A 25102-nucleotide genomic window follows, 5' to 3' on the forward strand; every position below is an offset into this window, starting at 1 on the left:
TCTAATTCTAGTTAAAAAAAAAAAAAGTTCCATGTAAACAAAAACTGTCAGGAAAGGCTTGGTCTTCAAGTGGTTAAAAGAGTGGGTGATGTGTGGCATAAGCTTCTAATATTGGGCATAAAATACCAGGACAATTCAAACACCCTCCAAATGACCCCTTTTTAGAAAGTATACACTCCAAGCTATTTGCTAAGAGGCATGTTGAGTCCATGGAATACTTTATAATTTGCCACAAGTTTCGGGAAAAATGTATTTTTTTACACAAAGTTGTCACTAAATGATCTATTGCCCACTCATGTCATGGGTATATGTGGAATGACACCCCAAAATACATTCTGCTGCTTATCCTGAGTACAAGGATACCACGCGTGAGACTTTTTGGGAGCCTAACTGTGTACAGGACCCCGAAAACCAATCACCGCCTTCAGAGGTTTTCTAAGGGCATAAAGTGCTTATTTTACTTCCTCACTACCCATCAGTTCCGGAGGCCCTGAAATGTCAAAATAGCACAATCCCCCCCCCCCCAAATAGCCCCATTTTGGAAAAATAGACACTCCAAGCTATTTGCTGAGAGGCATGTTGAGTTCATGGGATATTTTATATGTTGCCAAATGTATCTGGAATATGCCGAAAACTAATCACTGCCTTCAGGCTTTCTAAGGGTGTAAATTGTTGATTTCACTCTTCACTACCTATCACAGTTTCGGAGGCCATGAAATGCCAAGATAGCACAAAACCCCCCTAAATGACCCCTTTTTTGGAAAGTAGACACCCCAGGGTATTTGCTAAGAGGCATTGTGAGTATTTTGCAGCTCTCATTTGTTTTGGAAAATTAAGAAAAGGAATTTTTTTTTTTTTCCAAATTTCAAAATTTTGTTACAAAATGCTCAAAATGCCTCAGCAAATAGCTTAGGGTGTCTACTTTCCGAAAAGGGGTCATTTGGAGGGGGGGGGGGGGGGGTTGTGCTGTCTTGGCTTTTTTGGCCTCCGAAACTGTGATAGGTAGTGAGGAGTGAAGTCAACAATTTACGCCCTTAGAAAGTCTGAAGGCAGTGATTGTTTTTCGGGGTCCTGTACGCGGGTAGACTGCCAAAAAGTCTCATACATGTGGTATCTCCATACTCAGGAGAAGCAGCAGAATGTATTTTTGGGTGTAATTCCACATATACCCATGGCATGTGTGAGTTATATATCATTTTAATGACAACTTTCTGTAAAAATTATTTATTTTCTTCTAATTTTTCAAACACTTGTGACAAAAAAATTAAATATTCAATGGGTTCAACATGCCACTTAGAAAATTCCTTGGGGTGTCTACATTACAAAAAGGGGTAATTTGGGGGGGGGGGGGGGGTTGCACTGCTCTGCCTTTTCAGCACTTCAAGAAATGAGATAGGCAGTCAGAAAATAAAAGCTGCAGCGTAAATTTCAGTATATACACCATAGTTTGTAGACAATATAACTTTTGCGCAAACCAATAAATATACGGCTATTGAGTTTTTTTGAGACATGTAGCTAAATGCATTTTTGCCTAAATGTATGACAAAAATTGCGTTTATTGGATATTTTTTATAAGATAAAATAGAAAATGTAATTTTTTCTCAATTTGCGATTTTTTTTCCCCCCGTTTATATATGGCAAAAAATAAAACCCGCAGAGGTGATCAAATACCACCAAAAGAAAGCTCTATTTATGGGGGGAAAAAAGGACATACATTTTGTTTGGGTACAGCATTGCATGCTCACGCAATTGTCAGTTAAAGTGACACAATGCCAAATTGCAAAAAATGGCCTGGTCATTACGGGGGGTAAATCCTTCCAATCCAGAAATGGTAAATAAAACCTTAGCTCAACCTGCAATTTTATGGTTAAACAAAACATAGTTTATATAAATAATTGTAATGGTTTTATAAGCATTCTATCTATCTTATTTATCAATCTTATTTATCTATCTCTGTTACTTCCTAGATTATATCTGTTGTCTTAGAACTGCTACATATCACTGGTTTGCTCTTGGCATTTTTTTTCTCTCAGGAATTTTTTCAGTTTTCCTATGGGATAAAGTAGGGAAACATCTGCACTAGAGTAAAGAGTCATTAGGATTAGTGTTTAATCTCTCACTTTTTCACTGCTCATAATTCCAGCAGCTAACAGCCTGTCCTGCCAGGGCAGTTCTAAACTCTTATGTTGTATTTGGCCAGAGTGGTCTGTTAGCTGCAAACCTCATCTTGTGTAGTAAGAAATTTCACATAACCGATCATATGTGCCACTGTTTGCCTTAAATTATTTGTTTCTAGAAAATGTGCTTTTTCTGATCATCTCATGTTGCGTTATATGTATCCATGTATATTTCTTACTTTTATACTGTATTTTAAGCTGCTTCCATATCCTAAACTACTCCTGTGAAACTTTGTTTGCTTTATTGCACCTGCACTTTGTCATTTCAGGTGGCCTCTTTTCTGCTACTGGGAATTCTGTCCATGATGTTGCCTCTGTGTCAAGTGTTTGAGAGTGTCATTGTAGTTTGCCTTTTCCTTGGCTTGAGTGATGGATTCCTTATCAGCATGATGAGCCCTATTGCATTTGAGTTGGTGGGTCCTATGCAAGCCTCCCAAGCTATTGGTTATGTCCTGGGGCTCATGGCCATTCCAATGACTGCTGGGCCTCCAATTGCAGGTTAGTTGTAGGCAATGATCTGAAATACAGCAGATGCCACAAACTCTTGTGTTTTAAAGATGTTTATGCAAGGATATGCAGCTATGTCTGTGATAGATGCATTTTAATAGCAGGGCTGTATTTTTATGAATTTACTCACTGGAACTATTGAAAAAAGCCTTAAAAGATATTAGGGAAGTAAACCAAAATTTAGGATGTCTAAGGTGGTATTTTCAGAAATGTATTCACTATATGCCACACCACAGACAGTGGGATCTTTAAGAATCTTAAATTAATGTTGGAGGTACACCTGTATGAGGAAGTTATGTTTAGAAAGATGAAGATTTCAAACTCAGATTTGGGTGGGGGGTCAGGGTAAAAGAAGAGGGCAAGATACAACACTAGAGAGTGGGATGGAGCAATGGAAAATGTAGTTCTAAACTCACTGTTATTGTTAAACAACTAATTTTTACTATATTACATCTGAAAGAATGTCAATTGCAAGCCTCCTGAAAACAAATGGAGGGGGAGTAAGCATTAATGCTTTAAAAATGTTGTTTAAAGGATAAGTTCACCTTTTGAGAACATGTTACATGTTCCACCCAATTTTAGGGTGGAACATGTAACATGTTCCCAATTCAGGAAAACATAGACTTTGGAGGAGTGGCGACATTGGCTCGATGAGACTTGCCATCCATTTTGGAATTGGAATTAGAATACATTGAGTCAGCTTAACGCTGTACCTCCTAAGCATTCTGCCTCCTGCTTAGATTTTGGCTTCTCTTTCCCTTGAGCTCTCTGCCTCCATTATTGTGCTTTTCAAAGCACATACTCACCGACACAGTGAATCTACTATGGTCCCACTGCAATCCAATGTTTGGGTCCCTTGCCGCCATCTCGATCCTCTTCAACTGGCTCCCTCTTCCAGGTGTAGGCAACCAGCTCCAGTTCTGTCTGGTCCTGCCCCTCAGCCCAGTTATTATTATTATTTCAGGTACTTATATAGCGCTGTCAATTTACGCAGCGCTTTACATATACATTACACATTCACATCAGTCCCTGCCCTCAAGGAGCTTACAATCTAAGGTCCCATACTCACATTCATACATAGTAGGGCCAATTTTATACAGGATCCAATTAACCTACCAGCATGTCTTTGGAGTGTGGGAGGAAACCGGAGTACCCGGAGGAAACCCACGCAGGCACAGGGAGAACATGCAAACTCCAGGCAGGTAGTGTCGTGGTTGGGATTCAAACCAGCGACACTCTTGCTGCTAGGTGAAAGTGCTCACCACTGTGCCGCCTATCCAAAACATCCATCCATGCTTGACTTTTCCAAGGACCACTGCTACCCCTTTATATATTTTTGCTCCACCTCTTGGCCAGCAACTATATATGGTGAAAATACCATTTGCATATCTACATTTTGCATAGCATTTAAGGCTGTTTTTTTGTTGTCGGGTGGGGGTATAAAGGGACTAGGGGAGAATGAACAGGCATAAAGCGCTTGTTAAAAGAGAAAAGACAAAGGATAGCGGTTAAAGGAGTATTCAGCTTGTAGACAGACTAGAAATTTTGGCTGTGCTGATGACCCAACATTATGTACAATTATTAAAACTTAGTGGTACTAAAGTCTACGTTTTTGCTTACCATAATGCAGACCTGACTCCATGTCTCTGCTCCATTGTTGTCTCCAACTCCAGCGCCACTCCCTTTACTTCCTGCTTTCATAGGAGAAACTGAGGGCAGTGAGTAGGAAGGGGGGGCATGGCTTACTGGTGCTGTGTGTGTCTATGGGACATGCACAGCTTGGCTTTGCACCTTACAGGAGCACGGGTGCCTCCTTAGCCCCCACCTTGCTGCAAGAGGCACCCAAAAGAGGGAGGCACAGACAGCAATGTCAGGGACTTCCAGAAGAGGCGGAAAGCAACATTTCTGTGCAATATAATTGCACACAGTAGGCAAGTTTAACCTTTTTTTAAAAAAATTAAATAAAAAATGCCTTTAGTACTATTATAAGTAAGCAGCGAGTGACCTATTGCAGACAAATGTAGAAAGATTGGTTTCACAAACTGTTAAATGGCAGATGACGAAAAGATCTTTTACAAAGATTTTTATTGATTTTTAAGTATTCTTAGTAAATGTTGACAACCCTGCAATTCTACCTTATATAAAGCTAAACCACAGCACTTGCCAAACCCCTCCTGGAAAAAGTACATACTGTAACATTTTGAGATGAATAATGGAGATTAAACACAAGGTCCAAGTGTAGACCTGTCACTGTATAAATCATTTGGCCAACTCTGGGTATAGTATACCACACTATATCATATGAGATTTTAAAGGATTTAAAGCCACATAACTAGGAGGTCCACCATATGTGAAACTATTTGTTAAAATTCTAAGCCCAGCACTTGCAGTTCACATCTTTTAATGCTGCAAGCATCTGTTGTCCTGGTGCTGCTTTTGGTCTTTGCAGTAATGAGTGAATGGTGGACAGTACAATCTCCAGTCATTCTGTTCATTTAGGATGTAGGAGCAGGGGAGTGCCTTGCCATCCTAGCTTCTATTGTTCCACACAGTGTAGGGAGACACAACTATAGATTCTGCATGCAAGGGTGGCTCCATAGGACGTTGCAAGAGAAAGGAGCCACCCTTAAACAGGTAACCAGATTTAGCAGTCATGAATCCAGCTTAAACTGGAACGTACTGTAGGCATGGATTTAGGCTAGGTTCACACATATGCTCGGGGGAACATGTGCTAATTGCACACATTTTCCGACCCGCAGGTAAAGCATGCTTCTCTTTAGCAGACGAGTGCAGACAGTTTTTGGGTATGCAAAATCACATGGTGCCACAGCACCATGTGGTTTCTTACAGCTGTAGTGTTTTCCCCCACTTTTCTTGCAGTTACAGCAGTCCATTCAAATTCACCCACACAGAACTACAAAGATGTGAACCTAGTGTAAAAGATAGACCCTACATTCTCAGTAAGTGATTTAATCAGCTGCTGAAAGTGCTTAAAAAATGAGGGTTTATTATCTCTAAGGTGGAACCCAATGCAAAACTCACCTTTAATAGTCGTTAGGTCTTGATTATATGTTTTGAATGTTGACAAAATAAAAACCTTTTTAACCTGACTAGTCATTCGATTTCCCCATATTTGGGTGATTAATTTGACCAGTAGGATTTACTCTGTCCCAGTAATGACAAGTAGAGAAAAGACCGGGCGCCGATCTAAGTGTAGCAATAAAAACTTTTAATAGCAATAGCAAGAGTACTACTCACAGGAGTATGTTAAAAACAGGCATCTCAATAGTGGGTGTGCAGAGTTCGTCCGGGGGGTCCTCCAAAAGTCCTGTTGGAACTGGTGCTGCGAGGGATATGCAGCGGCTTCCTGGTGCGGGACGCGCTGATCTCTCTGTGTTGATCCGGCAGCGTGGGTCCGTAGGATGGAGGGCCGTGGTGTCACTTCCTGGTCGACTCTGCGTGCTTGAACGCCGTTCAAGCACGCAGAGTCGACCAGGAAGTGACACCACGGCCCTCCATCCTACGGACCCACGCTGCCGGATCAACACAGAGAGATCAGCGCGTCCCGCACCAGGAAGCCGCTGCATATCCCTCGCAGCACCAGTTCCAACAGGACTTTTGGAGGACCCCCCGGACGAACTCTGCACACCCACTATTGAGATGCCTGTTTTTAACATACTCCTGTGAGTAGTACTCTTGCTATTGCTATTAAAAGTTTTTATTGCTACACTTAGATCGGCGCCCGGTCTTTTCTCTTCTTGTTTTGGGTCATACAGGGTTACTTCACCCTTTACTGGAGGCAGCCATCGAAGTGTTCAGCAAGCCACACCGGACTTTGTACACTGAAGCCCACCTTGCCATACCCAGCTATATGCATAGAAACTGTTTACAGTTCTGATCATCTGATTGCGCCAATCTCTCCTCTCCTCCCAGTAATGACAAGTGAATCTACCTCACAGGGAAATGAACAGCAATAAAAACCTGACAAATGTTTGAACCCTTCTGCAGTCTTTTTCACAAAATAATAATTCTTTCTCATCCTTTGAGAGAGACATGAAGACTGTACCCATCAGATTATGCCACTGCCTATGGGTGAACTGGACATTGACAAGCAAAACATTTTTAGGCCAGACCTAGATAACCCCTTATACAACCATTCCTCCTGTGACCATGTCCATTGGGAAGAAACGCATCACTGTGACTATATTGGCACCCACTGCTGTGCGATTCTGGGTTACCAGCAGCACCGCATGTGAGTGATATGTGACTTGTAAGATACTGTTTTTATGGTTGCTTCTAATAAACGTACTACACTATGATTGCACCTCTGGCTCTGGCTGAGCTGCTTCATTCCTAGTTGGATAAACGTGTGGTGATTCAGCGGAGGTCTTTTTTGCATCAGATATCCAGTATGATCCTGAAGTATGTACGTTTAAAGGCATTTCAGCTACTGTAAGGGTAGCCACACTATCTGGTGAGTGTCCAATCTTTCTGGTGATGGCGGTGATTCACGAATGATGTTTGATGCTTAACCTTCAAGTGATAGTCATCGCATATAAGATCCACATTTTGGACACTCACTTCTTTGGACTTCACTAGTTTTATGGACTTTTATAGTGCCCTACACTGTTCTTATCTCTTATTTATGTTGGTTGAGTATACCATTTTAGTGTTAGCAGCCTAATCCCAATGCGCAGCGCAAACATTTTATTATATTTAGGCCTTATACAACCAGCATGCCTCAGTGTTTTGTTAGTCTCCAAGACTTTCCTAATGGAGACTCCAAACACCCCGAAATAATGTTTATCCCCCAAGTACTTTTTAACAGTGATTCCAATTTGAGGAGTACATTAACAAGTGGTCTGCCCCCTCTGACAGTGTCCTGTCTTAAAAAAGTGACCTCTGTACTGGTGGAAGACGCACCCCTCTTTAAATACCCTACCGATATTCAGTTAGAGGCCCTTTCTAGAGCTGTGTTTTTGCAGCAGGTTCCACTCTTCAACCTGTTTAAGCTGTGGATTGAGTTGCCAGACACTGAGCAGTCTAAAGACTGGGACACACAGGTAGTTTTTTGTTTGTTTTTTTTGCTCCAACGCAGAGGGCTGAATGAAAAAAATAAAACTGAGAAGCACGCTGTACCAACTATGCAATGTTAGCACAGCCATCTCACTGCAGAGCTGTTGTGTTCTGACAGGGGGACTTTGCGGACCCTTGGACAGCCTGCATCTAAGATGCATGGGGAGCTGAAGGTTGTTTCCAGGGACAACAAGCTAGAGTTTTGCTCCAAGCCCTCTCTTCCATTCATCACTTTTAGCCTACCTATGTCACTGCACAGATTAGCAGATCTTCAGGTAGCCCAAACGGTTCTTCTTGTTGCAGTCCTAAGACATTCCCATTATGCAATAGTCAGTCTCATGGACCCAGTGTCACTCCACACCCCTACAATACAATATTCTTTCATCGTCGAACAAGACAGATGGATTTGTCTGGCACTGAGGTCTAGGTTTTCGCTGGCTTGGTAGACCAGGAATCCATCTCTGGAGTCAAGGAATTCCTTCCTTCCCATCTTTTGGAAGATCCTCATGATAGATTCCAGCCTATTGGGCTGAGTAGAAGTCGTGGATACCCTGTTGATGCAAATAACTTAGAGGAAAAACTTCTGTCAGTGTCCTAGAACTTCATTGATTTGGCTGCCCCTGCAGTGCTGAACCATCCAGCTAGAGGGTCATCTGATCTAGTTGCCATTAGACAGCACCACGACAGTGGCATGCATCAACTATTAGGAGCAACACGAAGTCTAGCTGTAGCAAGAGAAGTGGAGCAGATCTTGTCCTGGGCAGCATATGGGCTATTATGAAGCAGAACTTCATCAGCCGGCATTGCCTGGACCCAATCGAGTATCCCCTACACTCGGAGGTGATCCAGGAGACCTGTCTTACAGGTTTAGGATGCCAGATGTGGACCTCCTGGTCTCCAAGTTCAACAGAAAATTGGACAAGTTTGTCTCCATGTACAGGGATCCATCTAGTGGAAGCAGAGGGGGCTCTGGTGGCTCTGTAGAATCAGTATATCCTGATTAATGCCTTTCCTGCCCTAAAATTTTTTCCTAGTCTGCTTCACAGGATTGAGATGGAAGGCAATCCACTGATCCTCATAACACCATGTTAGTCAGGCAGATGTGGTACACAACCTGATAAGACTCCTATTGCATAGGATCATCTGGATCTTTTGTCTCCAGAACTAATTTACCATCCTGCTTCATAGTTGCTAAATATCCTAAATGGCATAGTTGTTGAAGCCCAGGTTTTGAAGAACAGGGGCATCTTTGAATCAGCCCTTGATGGGAAAGGCTAGGAACTGTAGTTCGTGCGAGGTCGGGGTCAGGTCTCTGCTCTTGCTATCTTGTTCCAGACATTGGCTACCCATGCTTTTGTTAAGACCTTTTGTTCAGGGTGTCTCCAGTGTAGCTCCTCCTGTTTGTTCCCCTGTGACTCCATGGGATCTGAATCTGGTTCTCTCAGCACTTCAAGTAAAAAATACACTTTGAACCCAAAAGAGATTTCTCTTACGTCCTCCGACAGTCGCCGCCTCTTCATATTCGTCACATATGGGGGTATTAGACTTTGCTCCGAAGGAGTAGCTAGGCAACAGAATATGTTAACAATAAAGCTTTAACATATCCCACCCTCAAGGGGTGGTCCCCTCAGTCAATACCCTCCTACTTCCTGCAACCATATCTCAGTTTTAATGTCTAGCTTGTCAGGAGTGGCTGGCTCTCTCTGTGCTGGGACTTTTTGTCCCAGACTCTTTCTTCTTTTTGATATTTTGTTTGAGTTTTCTCTCTACCTTTACTTAGCTGTTATTTTTGTCAGCATTAGTTAGTTCTTCGGACGAAGAGGATCATGCGGACTGGGTCTCGGGCTGATCCCCCTGGTCGCAGGTCGTGGGTCAGTGGCTTCCCAGTCTGCCATCGAGCGTTCAGCCAGGTAACGCTCCTGGCACGGTGAACGACCCATCCCTGTTCGGTGCAGGGATGATTGGTGAGGTGGCTACCTCACCGGACGCTGTGCGGTTTCTGAACCGCCATTGTGTGCGTCTTGAATTGCGACTCTCCCTGCCTCATGTGCAGCGGCTTGTTCGCCTGTGCGGGTTCCCCACGCCATGTGAGGTAAGTGTATCTATGTGGGGACCTGTCTGTCTGGGGGGGGTCTCAGTCTGGGACTGTGTAACCTGCCTTTAATCACACTGCTTGTCTCCCTATATCTCGGCTGCATGCTGTGGGCTGCAAGGGGGGGGGGAGCTGTATGACACTGAGTATGTCAGGCTGGGCAGTGTGAGGAGCTGTGTGCTGTGGGGCATGTTTTTAATGGCATGTTGGGGCATATACAGCGATCGCTGCGGCGATCTAACATGTATCCGTATAATGGGATAATATTGTGTGTGATTTTATGCACTGTGGAGCGGCGATTTCGGCGCCAAACGGCGCCATTTTACCGGCGCCCGCTCCGGCCGCATGGTTTACATGCACGGCGGCCATTTTCTTGTAGCCTCCATAGGCTTACATAGAGCGCCCTGGCAGCATCACTTCCTCTCTCCTGGAAGCACCGATCGAGGCAGCAGCAGCAGCGGAGTCTCCTCAGGTTTTATCCTTCTATTCCTGTGTTCCATTGCCTGTATTCAGTCTGTATATTCCCTGTGGGGGTCTCATTGTGCCTGAGTGTGGTGCGGTGGGCTGCGCTTGCCGCGCTTGCTGTAAGGGGGCAGTTAACCCTTGGTTGTCTGGCATACAGGGGCAATGGATTCTCAGGAGGGCAAGTTTCCCACAGTATTGGTGGAAAGCCAGGGGACCGCTGTTTCCCCCCCAGGGGGGGATTTGGCCACGATTGTGGCTGGCCTTGCTGCACAGGTGCAAATGCTGGTGGCTGCTCAATCTACTAAACGGCCCAGTGTTGCTCTGTCCTCTGATTCTGAGGGTGAAGGTGATGGGGCTGTTCTGGCGGGGACCCCCCTATCGGGGTCCCGCTCCTCTCTTGATCTAGTGGGGTCTGAGGTAGAGGCTGAAGTTGAGGGGGTTGATAATTCTCCCCCTGGCTCGCCTGAAGAGCTTGCAATCATGGATGAGTTGATTGCTTCCATTAAGCAGACGCTACGTTTGCAGGACGAGGTGTGTCCCCCAGCTGCCTTGGCGGCTTATGGGACGCAGAGAAAACGCAGGACGCCGCAGGTTTTTCCCTGCAATGCTGATTTTCAGCGCGCTGTTAAGGACCAATGGCGCGATTTGCGCAAGCCTTTTGCGGTACCAAGTAAATTTAAGCTGCGTTATCCTTTCTCGCCTGCCACTGATGAACGGTGGTGTGTGCCTCCGCCAGTGGATCATGCTATTGCGGTTTTGAACAAAGCCACTGCGATCCCTGCAGAGGGATCCCCTGTTTTCCGTGATGCCACGGATAGGAGACTGGAGTCTCTTGCCCGTCATACTTATTCTGTTACGGGTTCTATGCTTAAGGCTCTGTTTGCTTCTCTCATGGCGGCCCAGGCGATCGCAAGTTGGACGCAGATGCTTAGGCGCGTCCTAGTGGCCGATTCGGCCTCGGCGGCGACCCTGGATATGGTGGATCAGATCCACCAGGGTGTCATGTATCTGTGTGATGCGGACCTGGACCTGATTCCGTTGGCCGCGCGTGTGCACAGCGTGGCGGTGTTGTCTCGCCGCCTGGTTTGGTTGAAATGTTGGTCGGTGGACCAATCTTCACGTAAAACCTTAGCCATTCTGCCTTATGATGGGTCTCGCCTTTTTGGGGAGTCCCTGGATGTGTTGATTAAGGGGATTACCGGGGGTAAGAGCACTCTCTTGCCCCATTTCCCCAAGGCTAAGGGGGCTTCTGGGAAGAAGCATGCTCATTTTCGGCCACCTCAGGGGTCCTTTCGTGCCTTTCGGCCGCACTACAAGGGCAAACCGTTCAAGGGCCAGGGCTCTCAGAAGAAACCCTGGTCTGGGAAACAGAAGTCCTGCCAATCCGGACCTGCGGCCCATAACAGTTCGGCCTGAAGGGGCGCCCTCACCCAGTTTTGGGGTGGGGGGACGCTTGCTCGGTTTTCTTCAGCCCTGGTTGGCCCGTGTGCGGGACAGATGGGTTCTGGAAATCGTTCGATCTGGTTACAAGATCGAGTTTCTCTCTCGGCCAGAGAGCAGATTTTTTCCCTCAAATCTACAACTGTCTCCAGAGCGCCTGCGGGATCTGCACCTGGCGGTGCGGGACCTGAGGGCTCAGGGAGTGGTGGTTCCGGTGCCTCATCGGGACAGATTTCGGGGGTTTTATTCCAATCTGTTCACCGTGCCCAGAAAGGAGGGCAAGGTTCGTCCTATTCTGGACTTGAAAGCTCTGAACCGCTCTGTGCGGGTTCGCAAGTTCCGCATGGAATCCCTGCGCTCGGTGGTGGCTGCCCTGGTTCCGGGGGAATTCATGGCCTCCATCGATTTGAAGGATGCGTATCTTCACATCCCCATATTCGAGGGTCATCAGAGATACCTTCGATTTGCCATTGCGGAGGATCACTACCAGTTCGTGGCGTTGCCCTTTGGGCTCGCCTCGGCTCCGCGGGTCTTCACCAAGGTGCTTGCACCGGTTCTGGCATTATTGAGAGCCCAGGGCATTTCTGTCCTGGGGTATCTGGACGACATTCTGATTCGGTCTGCGACCAGTCAGGGTCTGGAGAAGGACCTGTCTGTCACGATGCAAACTCTGCAGGAGTTCGGTTGGACGATAAATGTTCCAAAGTCGACACTGAGTCCGTCGGTTCGTCTTCCCTATCTGGGAATGATACTGGACTCGGTGCAGGCGAAGGTCTTCCTGCCGGAAGACAAACTCAGGACTCTTCAGGAGGAAGTCAGGTCCCTCAGGGACGTTCCGAACTCGTCTCTGCGGACGTGTATGAGATGTCTGGGATTGATGGTCTCGGCTTTCGAGGCGATTCCTTTCGCGCAGTTTCACACGCGGGGTCTCCAGGCGGAGATCTTGTCCAAGTGGGACGGGCGACCTCAATCTCTGGATCTTCAGATCTCGTTGAGTCATCGCACCAGGGAAAACCTTCTGTGGTGGCTCCAGTCCCCGTTGGTGTCCGGGGGCAAGTCGTTTCGTCCGATCTCGTGGACGATAATCACCACGGATGCCAGCCTGTCGGGCTGGGGTGGTGTTCTGGGCGTTCTGTCCGCCCAGGGGACCTGGTCGGAGGGGGAGTCTTCCCTCCCGATCAACATTCTGGAATTGCGTGCGATAAGGCTCTGTCTTCATCGCTGGACGGACCGGCTGCAGGGCTGCCCGGTTCGGGTGCAGACGGACAATGCCACGGCGGTGGCCTACATCAACCACCAAGGGGGCACCAGGAGTGCCCGAGCGGCTCGAGAAGTGGCCGACATTCTGTCTTGGGCCGAGACTCATGTCCCGGCGATAACGGCGGTTCACATTCCGGGAGTGGAGAACTGGCAGGCGGACTATCTGAGTCGCCAGACCCTGGATCAGGGGGAATGGTCTCTCCACCCGGCTGTCTTCCAGATGTTGTGCGCGAAGTGGGGTCTTCCAGATGTGGACCTGTTCGCGTCTCGCCTCAACTACAAGGTGAAGAGGTTCGTGGCAAGGACGCGCGACCCTCGGGCAGACGCGTCGGACGCGTTAGTGGCCCCGTGGCATCAGTACAGGCTGATGTACGCGTTTCCACCGATTCAGTTGCTGTCCCGGTTCCTTCGCAGGTTACACTCGGAACGCAGCACGGTGATTCTTGTGGCACCGGACTGGCCTCGCCGGTCCTGGTACGCAGACCTCGTGAATCTGGCGGTCGACGCCCCCTGGCGTCTGCCTCTTCGGGACGATCTACTGTCTCAAGGACCGATTTACCATCCTGCTTTACAGTCGCTGGCTTTGACGGCCTGGCTGTTGAGACCGAGGTCCTGAAGGAGAAGGGTCTCTCTCCAGAGGTTGTTCATACCTTGATCAACGCGAGGAAGTCTTCCTCGGGAAAGGTTTATTACCGTACTTGGAAGGCCTATTTTGCCTGGTGTGAGTCCAGGGGGTTTTCACCCCGCACGTACTCGGTTTCCCGTGTGCTGTCTTTCCTTCAGACGGGTGTCGATCAGCGTTTGGCGCTGGCTACGATAAAGGGTCAGGTGTCTGCGCTGGCCGTTCTGTTTCAACGTCCCGTGGCTTCCAACTCCTTGGTTGGCACTTTTATTCAGGGTGTGCGGCATCTGGTTCCTCCTAGGAGGGATCCTTTGCCCCCTTGGGACTTGAATCTAGTCCTGTCTGTGTTACAACGTGCTCCTTTTGAACAGATCAGGGAGATATCGTTGTCTATGTTGTCCAAAAAGGTCGCCTTTTTGGTGGCGATCACTTCGGCTCGCAGAGTGTCGGAACTGGCGGCTTTGTCCTGCAAGTCTCCGTACCTGGTTGTTCATTTGGATAAGGTGGTCTTGCGACCTAATCCTTCTTTTCTGCCGAAACGAGTTTCGGAATTCCATCTTAACGAGGATATTGTTTTGCCTTCGTTGTGCACGAAGCCTACACATCCAAAGGAGGTGAGACTACATTCTCTGGATGTTGTTCGGGCGATTAGGGTTTACCTTAAATCGACTGAGTCTTTTCGAAAGACGGACTCCTTGTTTGTTCTTCCAGAGGGTCCTCGGAAGGGCATGGCGGCTTCCGCCTCTACCATTGCCAAATGGATCAGGCAGACCATTGAACAGGCCTATGCCTTGCAGGGGAAGGTTCCCCCTGTGCCTGTGAAGGCGCACTCTACTAGATCTCTGAGTACGTCTTGGGCCTGTCGTCATGGGGCTTCTGTAGCCCAGGTGTGTAAGGCGGCGACTTGGTCGACCGTACACACTTTCACAAAATTCTACAAAGTAGATGTTCAGGCATCGGCGGATGCTTCCTTTGGCCGCAAGGTTCTTAGTGCGGCTGTTCCCTAGGGTCCCTTGTTGGGGACTCCTGGCTGTTGGGATAAGTTTTTGTATCCCCTGGTTTTTTGTCTTTTCCTGGGTTGTTGCTCCTGTTGAGCACTTATTTTTGCTGTTGCCCAGCTGGTTTCCTTCCTTTGGTAAGGTTCCTTTCTTTGATGTGGAGACTGCGTTGCCTTTCGGCGCGGATGCGTTTCCCACCCCTCATGTTTGCACTGCTTTGGGACGTCCCCATATGTGACGAATATGAAGAGGCGGCGACTGTCGGAGGACGTAAGAAAAAACGGAATTTTTGTAAAATCTTACCTGTAAAATTCCTTTCTCTGAGTCCTCCGACAGTCGCCGCCCCCGCCCCTCTTTTGGGGTTTGACTGAGGGGACCACCCCTTGAGGGTGGGATATGTTAAAGCTTTATTGTTAACATATTCTGTTGCCTAGCTACTCCTTCGGAGCAAAGTCTAATACCCCCATATGTGACGAATATGAAGAGGCGGCGACTGTCGGAGGACTCAGAGAAAGGAATTTTACAGGTAAGATTTTACAAAAATTCCGTTATTTCTCTTTCCCCTCTTATCCATAAGGTGGTATTTATTGAAGTCTGCATCCCCTGCAAGGTGAGTGTCTGAGCTTGACCACCTTATCGCTTAAAGAACCCTTTCTGGTTTTACACAAGGACAAGAGGGTGTTGAGTACCAGAACCTCCTTTCTACCTAAGGTTGTTACACCCCAATCAGGACACCATTCTTCTGGCCCTCTTTCCAGCTCATCAGAAAGCGTTCCCTCCATCGCCTGGATGTGGTTTGTGCTATGAGAGTCTATCATTCCATATGTTCCTTGAAAAGGTGCATCAGCTTATTGTTCCACCATGTCTTGGTAGCTCAGAGGGGTCATTATCCAGGCTTATGATCTCATAGTTTTGGTTCTGCCCTATCCAGTCAAGACCCATTCTACCATTTTCATCTTCAAGATACCATTTCTCAGGTTTGCAAAACTGCCACCCGTTGCTCTGCTTGCTGGTGACCTGGTGGTGCTACCAGTACGGTGGGGGTGTTCCTTAGCGGTGCTAGACATTTTTTGTGGGGGTTCCCCTCTTTACTGACTGAGTCTCTGGAGCATGTTTCCCCACCTGACCCCCTCTCAGAGACTACAGGTCCCTCGGGGTTCCAGCCCTCAATTGATGTACTGGAGGCGGGCCTGGAGTCATTTATTTCCCAGGTGGATGTGGCTTTTGGGCTTGCGGGCTAGCAAAAAGCGTCCCCTGCTTCATCTCTCTCCTCAGATCCTAAGTGTGATTCAGCCACCGCGGATGTGGCCCACCCTGCAAGGTCTGTAGCCACGCTCACTGATTTATCAGATAGCGAAGACAATTCCTCCACACCTGTAGCTGCGCAAGAGAAGGCGCTAGTTGATTCACTGATTACATCTTTGCGGGAAACTTTAAAAATGGAGGATGCAGCTGAGGCTACTCTGGCACTCACAAGCCGTTTCAAAAGGGTTTCCTTATCCCTCCTATTTTGACAGATTTGTTGCTAAAGAGTTGGAGCGTCCTAAACGTCCCTTTGTGATTCCTAAATGATTTGCCGTAAGGTACCCCTTTGAGGAGTCCCTCAAGAAATGAACTGTTCAACCGGTGGTGGACCCTCAGTTTCCAGGTTGAAAAAGGCAACCATGATTTTGATAGAGGAATCTCCGGCTGACAGGAACACAGAGTCTGGGGCCTGCAAAATGTTAACTTTTGCTGGTTCTGCGCTTAGGCCAGTTCTGACCATTGCCCTGGTGTCACAAACTGACCGAGTGGGCTAAACTTTTGCGCTGTTACCTAGAAGGTATGCAGCTTCCCCCTGCCTTTGCTGAGTTGGTGGACCAGTTGGTCAAGGGGCTGCAGTTTGTCTGCGATGCCTCTTTGGATGCAGATCCCCTGTTTCTAGGAAGTCTGTTTCTGCAGTGGTGCTTAGGCATGTATTGTGGCATGTATAGTGGCTTAAGTGTTGGTCTGCGGACCAGACTTCTAAAAAAAAGCCCTGACTGATTTACCTTTTCACAGTGTGAACTTATTGGAGTTCACCCTCGTTCTTTTTCAATTGCTCAGATTTTGACCTTTCTTCAAGAAGTTGGCCTTGAATTCTATTAAGGGCCACGTGTTTGCCTTGGTGGTCTTCTTTCAGCGACCCTTGGCCATACATTCCTTGGTGCGTACTTTCATTCAAGGTATTAGACACCTGACTCCGCCAGTGTGGTCCTCTGTCGCCGTGGGAATTAAACATTGTGCTCTCAGTTCTCCTGAAGCCTCACTTTGAAAATATTCAGGAGATTTCCCTGCTTACACTGTTTCAGAAGGTGGCTTTTTTGGTGGCTATCACTTCTGCTGGCAGGGTGTTAGAATTGGCGGCATTATCTTATCATACCCCTTACTTGATGGTCCATTAAGATAAGGTGGTTCTTCGTCCATCATTCCTACCTAAGGTTGTCTCTGACTTCCATTTGAATGAGGACATTGTTTTTTTCACCTTTGTGTCCCTGGCCTGCTTATCCCAAGGAATTTCCTTTGCAGGCCTTGGATGTGGTTCAGGCGATTCGGGTGTATCTGGCAGCCACGGAGTCTTTTCCGAGGTCAGACTCACTGTTTGTGGTCACAGATGGGCCAAGGAAAGGGCTGTGTGCTTCTTCTGCGACCATTTCTAGATGGATCAGACAGACGGTGACTGAGGCCTGTTCTATCAAGGGTCAGGTTCCTCCTTTCCCTGTAACGGTGCACTCTACTCAGGCGCTTAGTGCTTCTTGGGCCTTCTGTCATCAGGCGATCCGTGGCACAAGTTTGCAAGGCGGCCACTTGGTTGTCGGTGTACACTTTCACAAAATCCTGCAAAGTGGATGTTTTGGCATCTGCGGATGCTTCCTTTGGCCGCAAGGTTTTTCAGGCTTCTGTTTAGTGGGTCTGTTCCCTCTTTGGGGGTGTATTGTTCAGGTTTGGCTCCAGTTTTTTTTTTTTTGAGCTCCTGTTACCTGGTTGACTTCTTGTGTTTTAGCCTTGGGATTTTTTTGTTGTCTCACCCCTCATGTTTTGGCACTGCTTGGGGACGTCCCTATGGTTCTGAATATGGAGCGCTGTCTATGTTAATGGACGAAAGAGAAAATGGATCTTACAATAAGTACACAAATCCTATTTCTCTGAGTTCATTAACGGACACAGCACCCACCCCTCTATGGAGTTTTGATACTTTTTACACTGCTTGTTACTAAACTGAAGACCTATTTTAGAGAGGGAAATGTATACCTGCTAGGACTGCCCAAAAGGGGTAGGCAAGTCTTTTTTTCTGCCTAGTGTCCTACTTCTGTAGGGGGCGATATAACTATATGGTTCTGAATATGGAGCATTGTGTTCATCAATGAACGCAGAGAAATAGATTTTATGGTAAGTGCAAAAATCCTTTTTTTGCCTATAGTTCTACTTAGCTTTTTTCATTTTTTGTAAGTGTCCTTAGGTGATGGACCCCTTCTCCTGTTGGAGAAGAAATTATTTATACCTTTCACCAGTTTTCCTTGTCTTCCACTAATAGATCTGACTGCTTATTGCCTTATGGCTCACAAGGGGTTTGCAGATTTGTCACCCATGATGTACATCATGGGAACCCTACCAGGACCCCTTAACACTGGGGTCAGCCTGTAATGTTTGCATTGGACATTGGATACTGCATTTGGTGCTCACTTTGGTATGTGGTACAATGAGCGAGGTAGCCGCAGGATGCTATACAGATCCAGGGCTGTGGTCCATGCCTTTGGCACCCAGACCCTGAAGATCCATTTGGAGACATGTCCACTGTGAAAAAGCCTGGACCAGGGACATGGGCAAGAAAACAGTCTTCTTTGTACCTTTGCATACTTGTTCCCAGCAACACAAATCTTTTTAACTTATTTCCTGGATAATTAGTAAAATACTGCACTATATCTTTTTATCCTACAAGACACACTGCAGTGCTAAACACACAAGTTGTTTTGAGGGCACAGGTTATGGAGTAATCACTTGTAAATCTGTGAGGGAGCCTGAATTAGGAGACTGCAGCACACAATATGCGGGGCCTGTCTGACTACAACAGAATTTTCTGCCACTATGACTGTTCTTCTCTAGAAGCTACACCAAATACAGGTTTTACCCCCTTCATGACCAGGGCATTTTTTTGCCATTCAGTCCTGTGCTATTAGAAACTGGCTATTGCCCGATCATGCAATACTATATGCAAGTTCAATTTTTATAATTTTTTTTTGGTGGTATTTGATCATCAATGGTTTATTTTTTGTGATCTAAACAATAACAGTCTCTTATTGGCACCAAATATTCTGTCTAACTGATTTCACTGTTAAGACAGCTTCATCAGAGGTGATGAAGCCCAGTGTTACTGGCAAAACCAGTAGACCTACCACTTTATCTCGGATTTAATTTATGTAATGTATTAATGTAATGAATTCTTACTCCCATTCTATTGTGTCTATTTTTTACATTGAACTCACCACATCTTGTGGTGTTATATCATTAGACCCTTAAATAGACCTTGAGCTTTCATGTAATACTAATGCTCTCTCTTACCCCCAGCAGGTGACACCCAAGCCTTCTCAGGTTTCTCCCTCAACCTTATACTGCTCAGAATATCTGGGTCTAATACTCATATTATAAAAGTTGCTTCCCCTTCAGCACAACATTTGTGTATCACGGACCTGCTCATGAACATGCTACTATGGGCACCCTTCGGTTGCATCGACATGAGAATTTCCCACGCTTATGCTGGAATACTCCTTTGTGACAGACCATTCGTAGTTCCTTCAGTAACTTTGAAGTGACGTGACAGGCTGCTTCTAACTACTTTGTACTTCTCACTACGCATGGACGTTAGCTGTATTACAGGGAACTTTTTTTTTTTTTTTACACAGGCCTCTCTGGCCTACAACCTCAGACTTGGCACAGAGTCTTAATATTTCCTCCATCTCTATCAAGGTCAAGGATCCCTGGGTCACCTGCTCTACTAACTGAGCTATCTTCTGATCTTGCATCCTTAATACCTTCCCACCAGGTCTATAGCAGAGTGACGACCCGGCGCACCTTTAGTCCTTCTGAGTGGATGTCCTCCCAGAAGGTGCCACGCAGCGGCACAATCTGTCGCCGGCCGTGTCCACTGGACACAGTCAAAGACATCACTATTATACTTGCCCACTGCCACTATCACAGTAGATCATATGACAATTGTAAAGAATGGATGGCATGAAAGGAAGCCATCCATTGTTTACAATTGTGTTGCTAGCTGTGATTTGTCACAGTAACCACATGGTACAGAAAGGGCCAATCACAGCAAATCTGTACCATGTAATTAGCTTTGGCCAATCACGGCGCACCACAACAAAAGACACTGAATGAATCCGTTTAATTTAGTAAAAATGGTTGCTTATACCAATGAATTTCACTGGTATAAGCAATCAATGTGTAAAAAAATCCTGATCACTTACCCAGGGTAGTACAGTGTTACTTTGGTCACAGTGTGTTAAACAAATAAAAAGTAATTTAAAACATATTTTTAAAAAAATTTAATTATTTTTTTTTTTAAATACGGTCACCAGTCAGTGTCTCTTATCACACCCACGCCAATATATGATGATGCTGTATTGCACTGGTGGCACTATGTAAAAAAAAAGTCAGTATTTTCCAAAAAAATGGGGCAAAAAATTACAACTTCAAAAACCTCACCATGCCTCTTACTTTTACTCTTACCTTGGACTGTCTACTTTCCAAAAAAAAGGGTAATTTGGGGGTATTTGCACTGTCCTAGCTTTTTCAGGCCTCAAGAAATGAGATAGGGTGTCATTACATTAGGATTGAATAATTTTCAAATGCATATATGCACTATACTTTGTGGACTCTATGACTTTCGTAAATACTAAACTCTGATTTGGGTTTTTTCACCAAGGAAATGTAGTGGAATGCATTTTGACCTAAAATTTATAAAGAAAGATTTGTAAAATTTTATAACCGGAACTAAGAAAAACATTTTTTTTTCATAATTTTCTGGTTTTTTTGAGCAAAAAAAAAAAAAAAATAGTGGTGATTAAATACCACCAAAAGAAAGCTCAGTTTGTGTGAGAAAAAAAAAGGATTTTTATGGGTACAGTGTTGCATGACCACGCAATTGCCATTCAAAGTGTGACAGCTCTAAATGCTGAAAATTGGCATGGGCAGGAAGGGGATAAAAGTGCCCGGTATTGAAGTGGTTGAGAATTGGCCTTAATGCCAATCTACTGCTATACTAACCTTGTGCTAAGAAAGGATGCATTGCCCCTGTCCTCAGAACTACTTCTTTTATATGCATATCTACCTCCACTTGCAGTTGTAGATACATCAATTATGTTACTGCTTTACAGATACTCCTTTAAAGATATCCCAGCATCCCTAATACCCGATATTCATTAGTTAGGTGCAATCTAACCTCTTAGGTTGATTGCCCTTCCTTCTTGGAGAAACATAGATTGCTTCCTCCATACTATGCTGTAATCTATCACATGAGGTTATTTTCACCTAGTGTATTAAAAAAGGAACACTATCCTAAAAATTGTTCCCATTCCTTATCTGACAACTTCTTCCATTGGCCTCACGGGACACATAGCACCTGGCAAATTCTGGTTAGACCTTGTATATCCTCCTCATAACACTTGGGCCTCTTTTACACGGGGCAGGCTCCATAATGCATATCTGCCTGCTCAGCAGGGGATCGCCCCGCTGATCCCCACTGAAAAGGCGGATGAAAGGTCCATGTCAGCTCCTTTATGCACATCGGTCCTTTCCATCCGACTGTCATCCAATGCAATGGATGGATGGGGAATGGATCCCCCATCTGTCTGTTTTTATCAGATTGGATGCTGCTCCATAGAGAACAATGGTCTGATCAGGTCTGCCTGAAAAACCGAATTGGGACCGCCTGTGCGAAACCAGCCTTTGGCTTCTCACTCCTTATGCACTCCCTTTAGCAAGAAGTTGCTCTTCTTCACAGGTGACTTTCTGTGCCCCTCTGGAGCCACATGCTGGTGCTCTTGTCCACTCGGAGCCCTCCCCTTGTCTTGTCCACTCAGAGCCCTCCCCTTGTGCTAAAAGGGGCTACTCCTTTTCAAAGGACCTTTTGAAAGAACAGAACCTTTTCCACTCCATCACGCCTATTAGCAGTAGGTCTGCTTTGGCTTCCCCTGCATTCTACCTTTTGGGGTCTTTTTTTTTTTTTCTCACACTACATAGCAACAGTGTTTCCTAAAAGCCAGTAGTTTTTGCTTCCTTGTTTTTTTTTTCTTTTATTGCCTTCCATGGGCCTGTAATTCTCCCTCCCTCTGTCCTGCTGTGAGGACATTTTAAACACTTTTTCATATGTATGGGTTCAGGGTTTTTATCTGTTACCTGCATTGTATTCTCTTGTCAGCTGATCCTCTTTCATTTCTCTAAGGGCAGCCTAAACTGCATTTAGCATTTGTCCTGCTCAAGGGTTGTAGGGCCACTGCCTGTTGTTCTGCTTACATTTGTAAGGCCCCATTTAAACGTGAGTGATTTTCAGCTTGTAAAACGCTCAGCTCTGAGGATGCAAAATTCCATTTATTTCAATGGCCCCTGTTCACATATGAGCATTCTGTCACTTGAAGCTAAAAGTACATGAACTTCTTTTTGGCAGATTACAAGCGTTTTTAGCCCCATAGACTTCAATAGAAACGCTCATAAAATGCTCAAATAGCAACTCTCTACCCATAATTTGCTCTCCCTCGTGCTGCCTATTGATGAAACAAAAACGCCTGAAGCTGTAAAACGCTTGTAATACACTTCTAAAATGCTTTTTAAAAAGCTGCAAAAAAAGCTTATAAAAATGTCCAAAAACCACCAGTAAATCAATTCGTGCACATGTGAATAGAGCCTTAAACTTTTTTTTTTTTGACAGTTGGGTTGTTTGAGCCTTTCCCGATCCATGTTTGGGTTATAGTGTTCTGCTGTCATCTGTCTGATCGGGTTCATTGACACCACTACTTCCTGTGTGCCAGTTGCTACAATTTTAGCTGTTTTGTTGGTCATCTCTTGATTTATTGCTTGAAGATGTATTCTAATAATTAACTCCTGTGTCCAGTATGTACAATTAAGATGTTGGGAATTTTGACCTACCTGTAAATTTTATCTTGGAATACAGTACAGGATGGTCCTTCAACTTTGTCTGTAAACTCCTTACTGCTTGCAAACTAACTGGAGCCTCAGAGAGTGGGTAGGTTTATATGGGTAAATGGGGGGGGGGGGGGGCGTTCTTAACAAAGCTTTTGCCAGTGTCCAATTACCTGTAGGTAGCCACATAATAACCATGGTCAAAGAAACCACTCCTCTGTATGATACTGCAAGATATGGAGTTTACAGGCATGTCAAAATTCTCATGTTTATATTAAAGTGGCATATTTGTCTTCCTTTCCTCCGTTATCACAATAAGCCAGTTTGGAGATAATTGTATCCAGGGAATTGATCTGACATGAGATGTGGGGAAGGAATGTTCATGTTCCCCCTGAGACACAATTGCTTACAGTTGCTCATGTGTGTCTTTACCTTCTGAACTGCTGTATTTTATGAAAATATGAACTTGACAGTCTCACATATCATTTTTTTTTTATGTTAACCTAGTTTACTATTCAACTTTACCTACAAGTTTTCATTTGATACAAGTTTACAATCCACACAGATGTAAAGAATTTGGCAATCATTTTTGCAGCTGTTTAAGCAAGGGGGGAACAAGCATTCATATTCTACTGTTATGAATTTGTTAACAGATGCTGAAATTGCTTGCTGCTTTAAAAAAAATCTGTTAGGAAAATATTTTGCATATGTAGCATTGCAAATTTCTAAGAAGTGTATTCTAACAAAATAATCTTCTTCCAATAATAGGTTTGTTAATTGACCTTCGAAGGAGTTACGACTTGGCATTTTATCTTGCTGGCATTCCTCCACTGGTTGGAGCGCTGGTTCTGCTATCTGTTCCTCTTATCCAGGAGAGAGACCTAAAGAAGGCAGAACAAGTGGAAGCAGGAAAGGAGAAGACACAGGACAATGTGGTGAATGGAGAACTCCTGCCAGGAAACCCTGTGATGGATGCCCAAGTTTAGACCTACAAGGACACTATCCTATGCATATGACATTTTGTAGAAACATGCAGGCAGTTGGGCCCAAGACATGAGATGAAGATGAGAGTGCTGTTATTATTGCACTCATTAAGTCTGATTACCTGGAAATGGTTTGTAGTAAACTGTTCACATTTTAGGGGACTGATTAGTGCATATAACAAAACTTCTCCTAAAATAGATACACAATTAGGTTTGCACACAGCTACATGAGGAAGCAACATATATGTAATAGAAAATGAATCTCTATAAAGCCACTTCTGTCTTTATTTGACCAAATTAACAAACACCACTTTATAGTATGTATATTACTATAGAAGTTTTTCATTTTAACTTTAAGCTACTCCTCTGTGTGAATGACCAAATTGCTGTGTGGTTTGTTTGAACATTCCTTGGTTAATTATTCTCCTCAGCTATATACACATATCAGTTTTTGTTTTCCATAGCAAGACACTTGAAGGTGGCAGATGACTCTGTTACACTTGTGTCTGCTGTCAGATGCAGTGTTAACATTTGCACTATGTGATTTTGCTAATTAGTCTTGTGCTTTATGCAGATGAGTATACACACAGTCTCCAAAGTGTAATATCAGGCTATGCAGATCTAGCACTTATAAAAAATATATACTGGAACAACTTTAAATAAGGTTCCCCCCATAATTAAACCATTTGCTTCAGACCCTCACTATACAGCCCCCCCCCTTTTTTTTTTCTTGATGATGATCAAGATTTTATTTACAGATAAATCGGTAGTTTACAGCGTAGCTATACAATACCCATTTAAGCATTATTTGCATTGTCCTAGACAAGCTAATTCTGGGCAAAGGCTACCCAGTTTTAGCTACTGCTGCTATTAATCTGAGAATTTTTACTACTATATTATAAATGTTGAAGTTAAAAATGTCTTTCTTACCTGTTTCATGTAATAGATTAGGGCTCCAGCTATATACTAAATTTCCCATCAACCAGGTTAACCAGTTTGCAATTTTTTTTTTTTTATTTGTTGCAAAAGTTACTTAAAATTCTCGTACTCTCTCCCTAAATTTCATGAAGAATATCTGTGATGCACTTTAAGAATCCTCCACACCACAAAGGGTGAAGTTTGCAAAAGATTTGTGTACCTGAATACAAAATTAGTCTCTCTAAAATCCCAGGCTCAGCATTGCTTCCTGCTCAGCCACTGCACCTGTAACACAGATAGGCAATCAGCAAAGGAGGGTGGACCTAATGGGCAACTAGCCTTACCATCCCCATCAGGCTCTGTCCAAATTCAGCCCCATGGCAGTAGTTGCTAGGATACTGGTG

General features: G+C 45.1%; 1 protein-coding gene across 1 annotated transcript in view; it reads left to right on the top strand.

Moving 5' to 3' along the window:
- The window catches only part of SLC16A2 (solute carrier family 16 member 2), a 448767-nt gene extending 424332 nt beyond the window's left edge, over window positions 1-24435 (top strand). Inside the window, exons 5-6 of the mRNA XM_082264459.1 lie at window positions 2447-2675; window positions 23566-24435. Coding sequence (XP_082120585.1) covers window positions 2447-2675; window positions 23566-23783 — 447 coding nt within the window. The 3' untranslated portion in view covers window positions 23784-24435. The remainder of the gene's footprint in view (window positions 1-2446; window positions 2676-23565) is intronic.
- Window positions 24436-25102: the final 667 nt, after the last annotated feature.

This window comes from Pelophylax lessonae, assembly GCF_965119305.1.
Source record: "Pelophylax lessonae genome assembly, chromosome: 7".
In the NCBI taxonomy this organism is placed as follows: domain Eukaryota; kingdom Metazoa; phylum Chordata; class Amphibia; order Anura; family Ranidae; genus Pelophylax; species Pelophylax lessonae.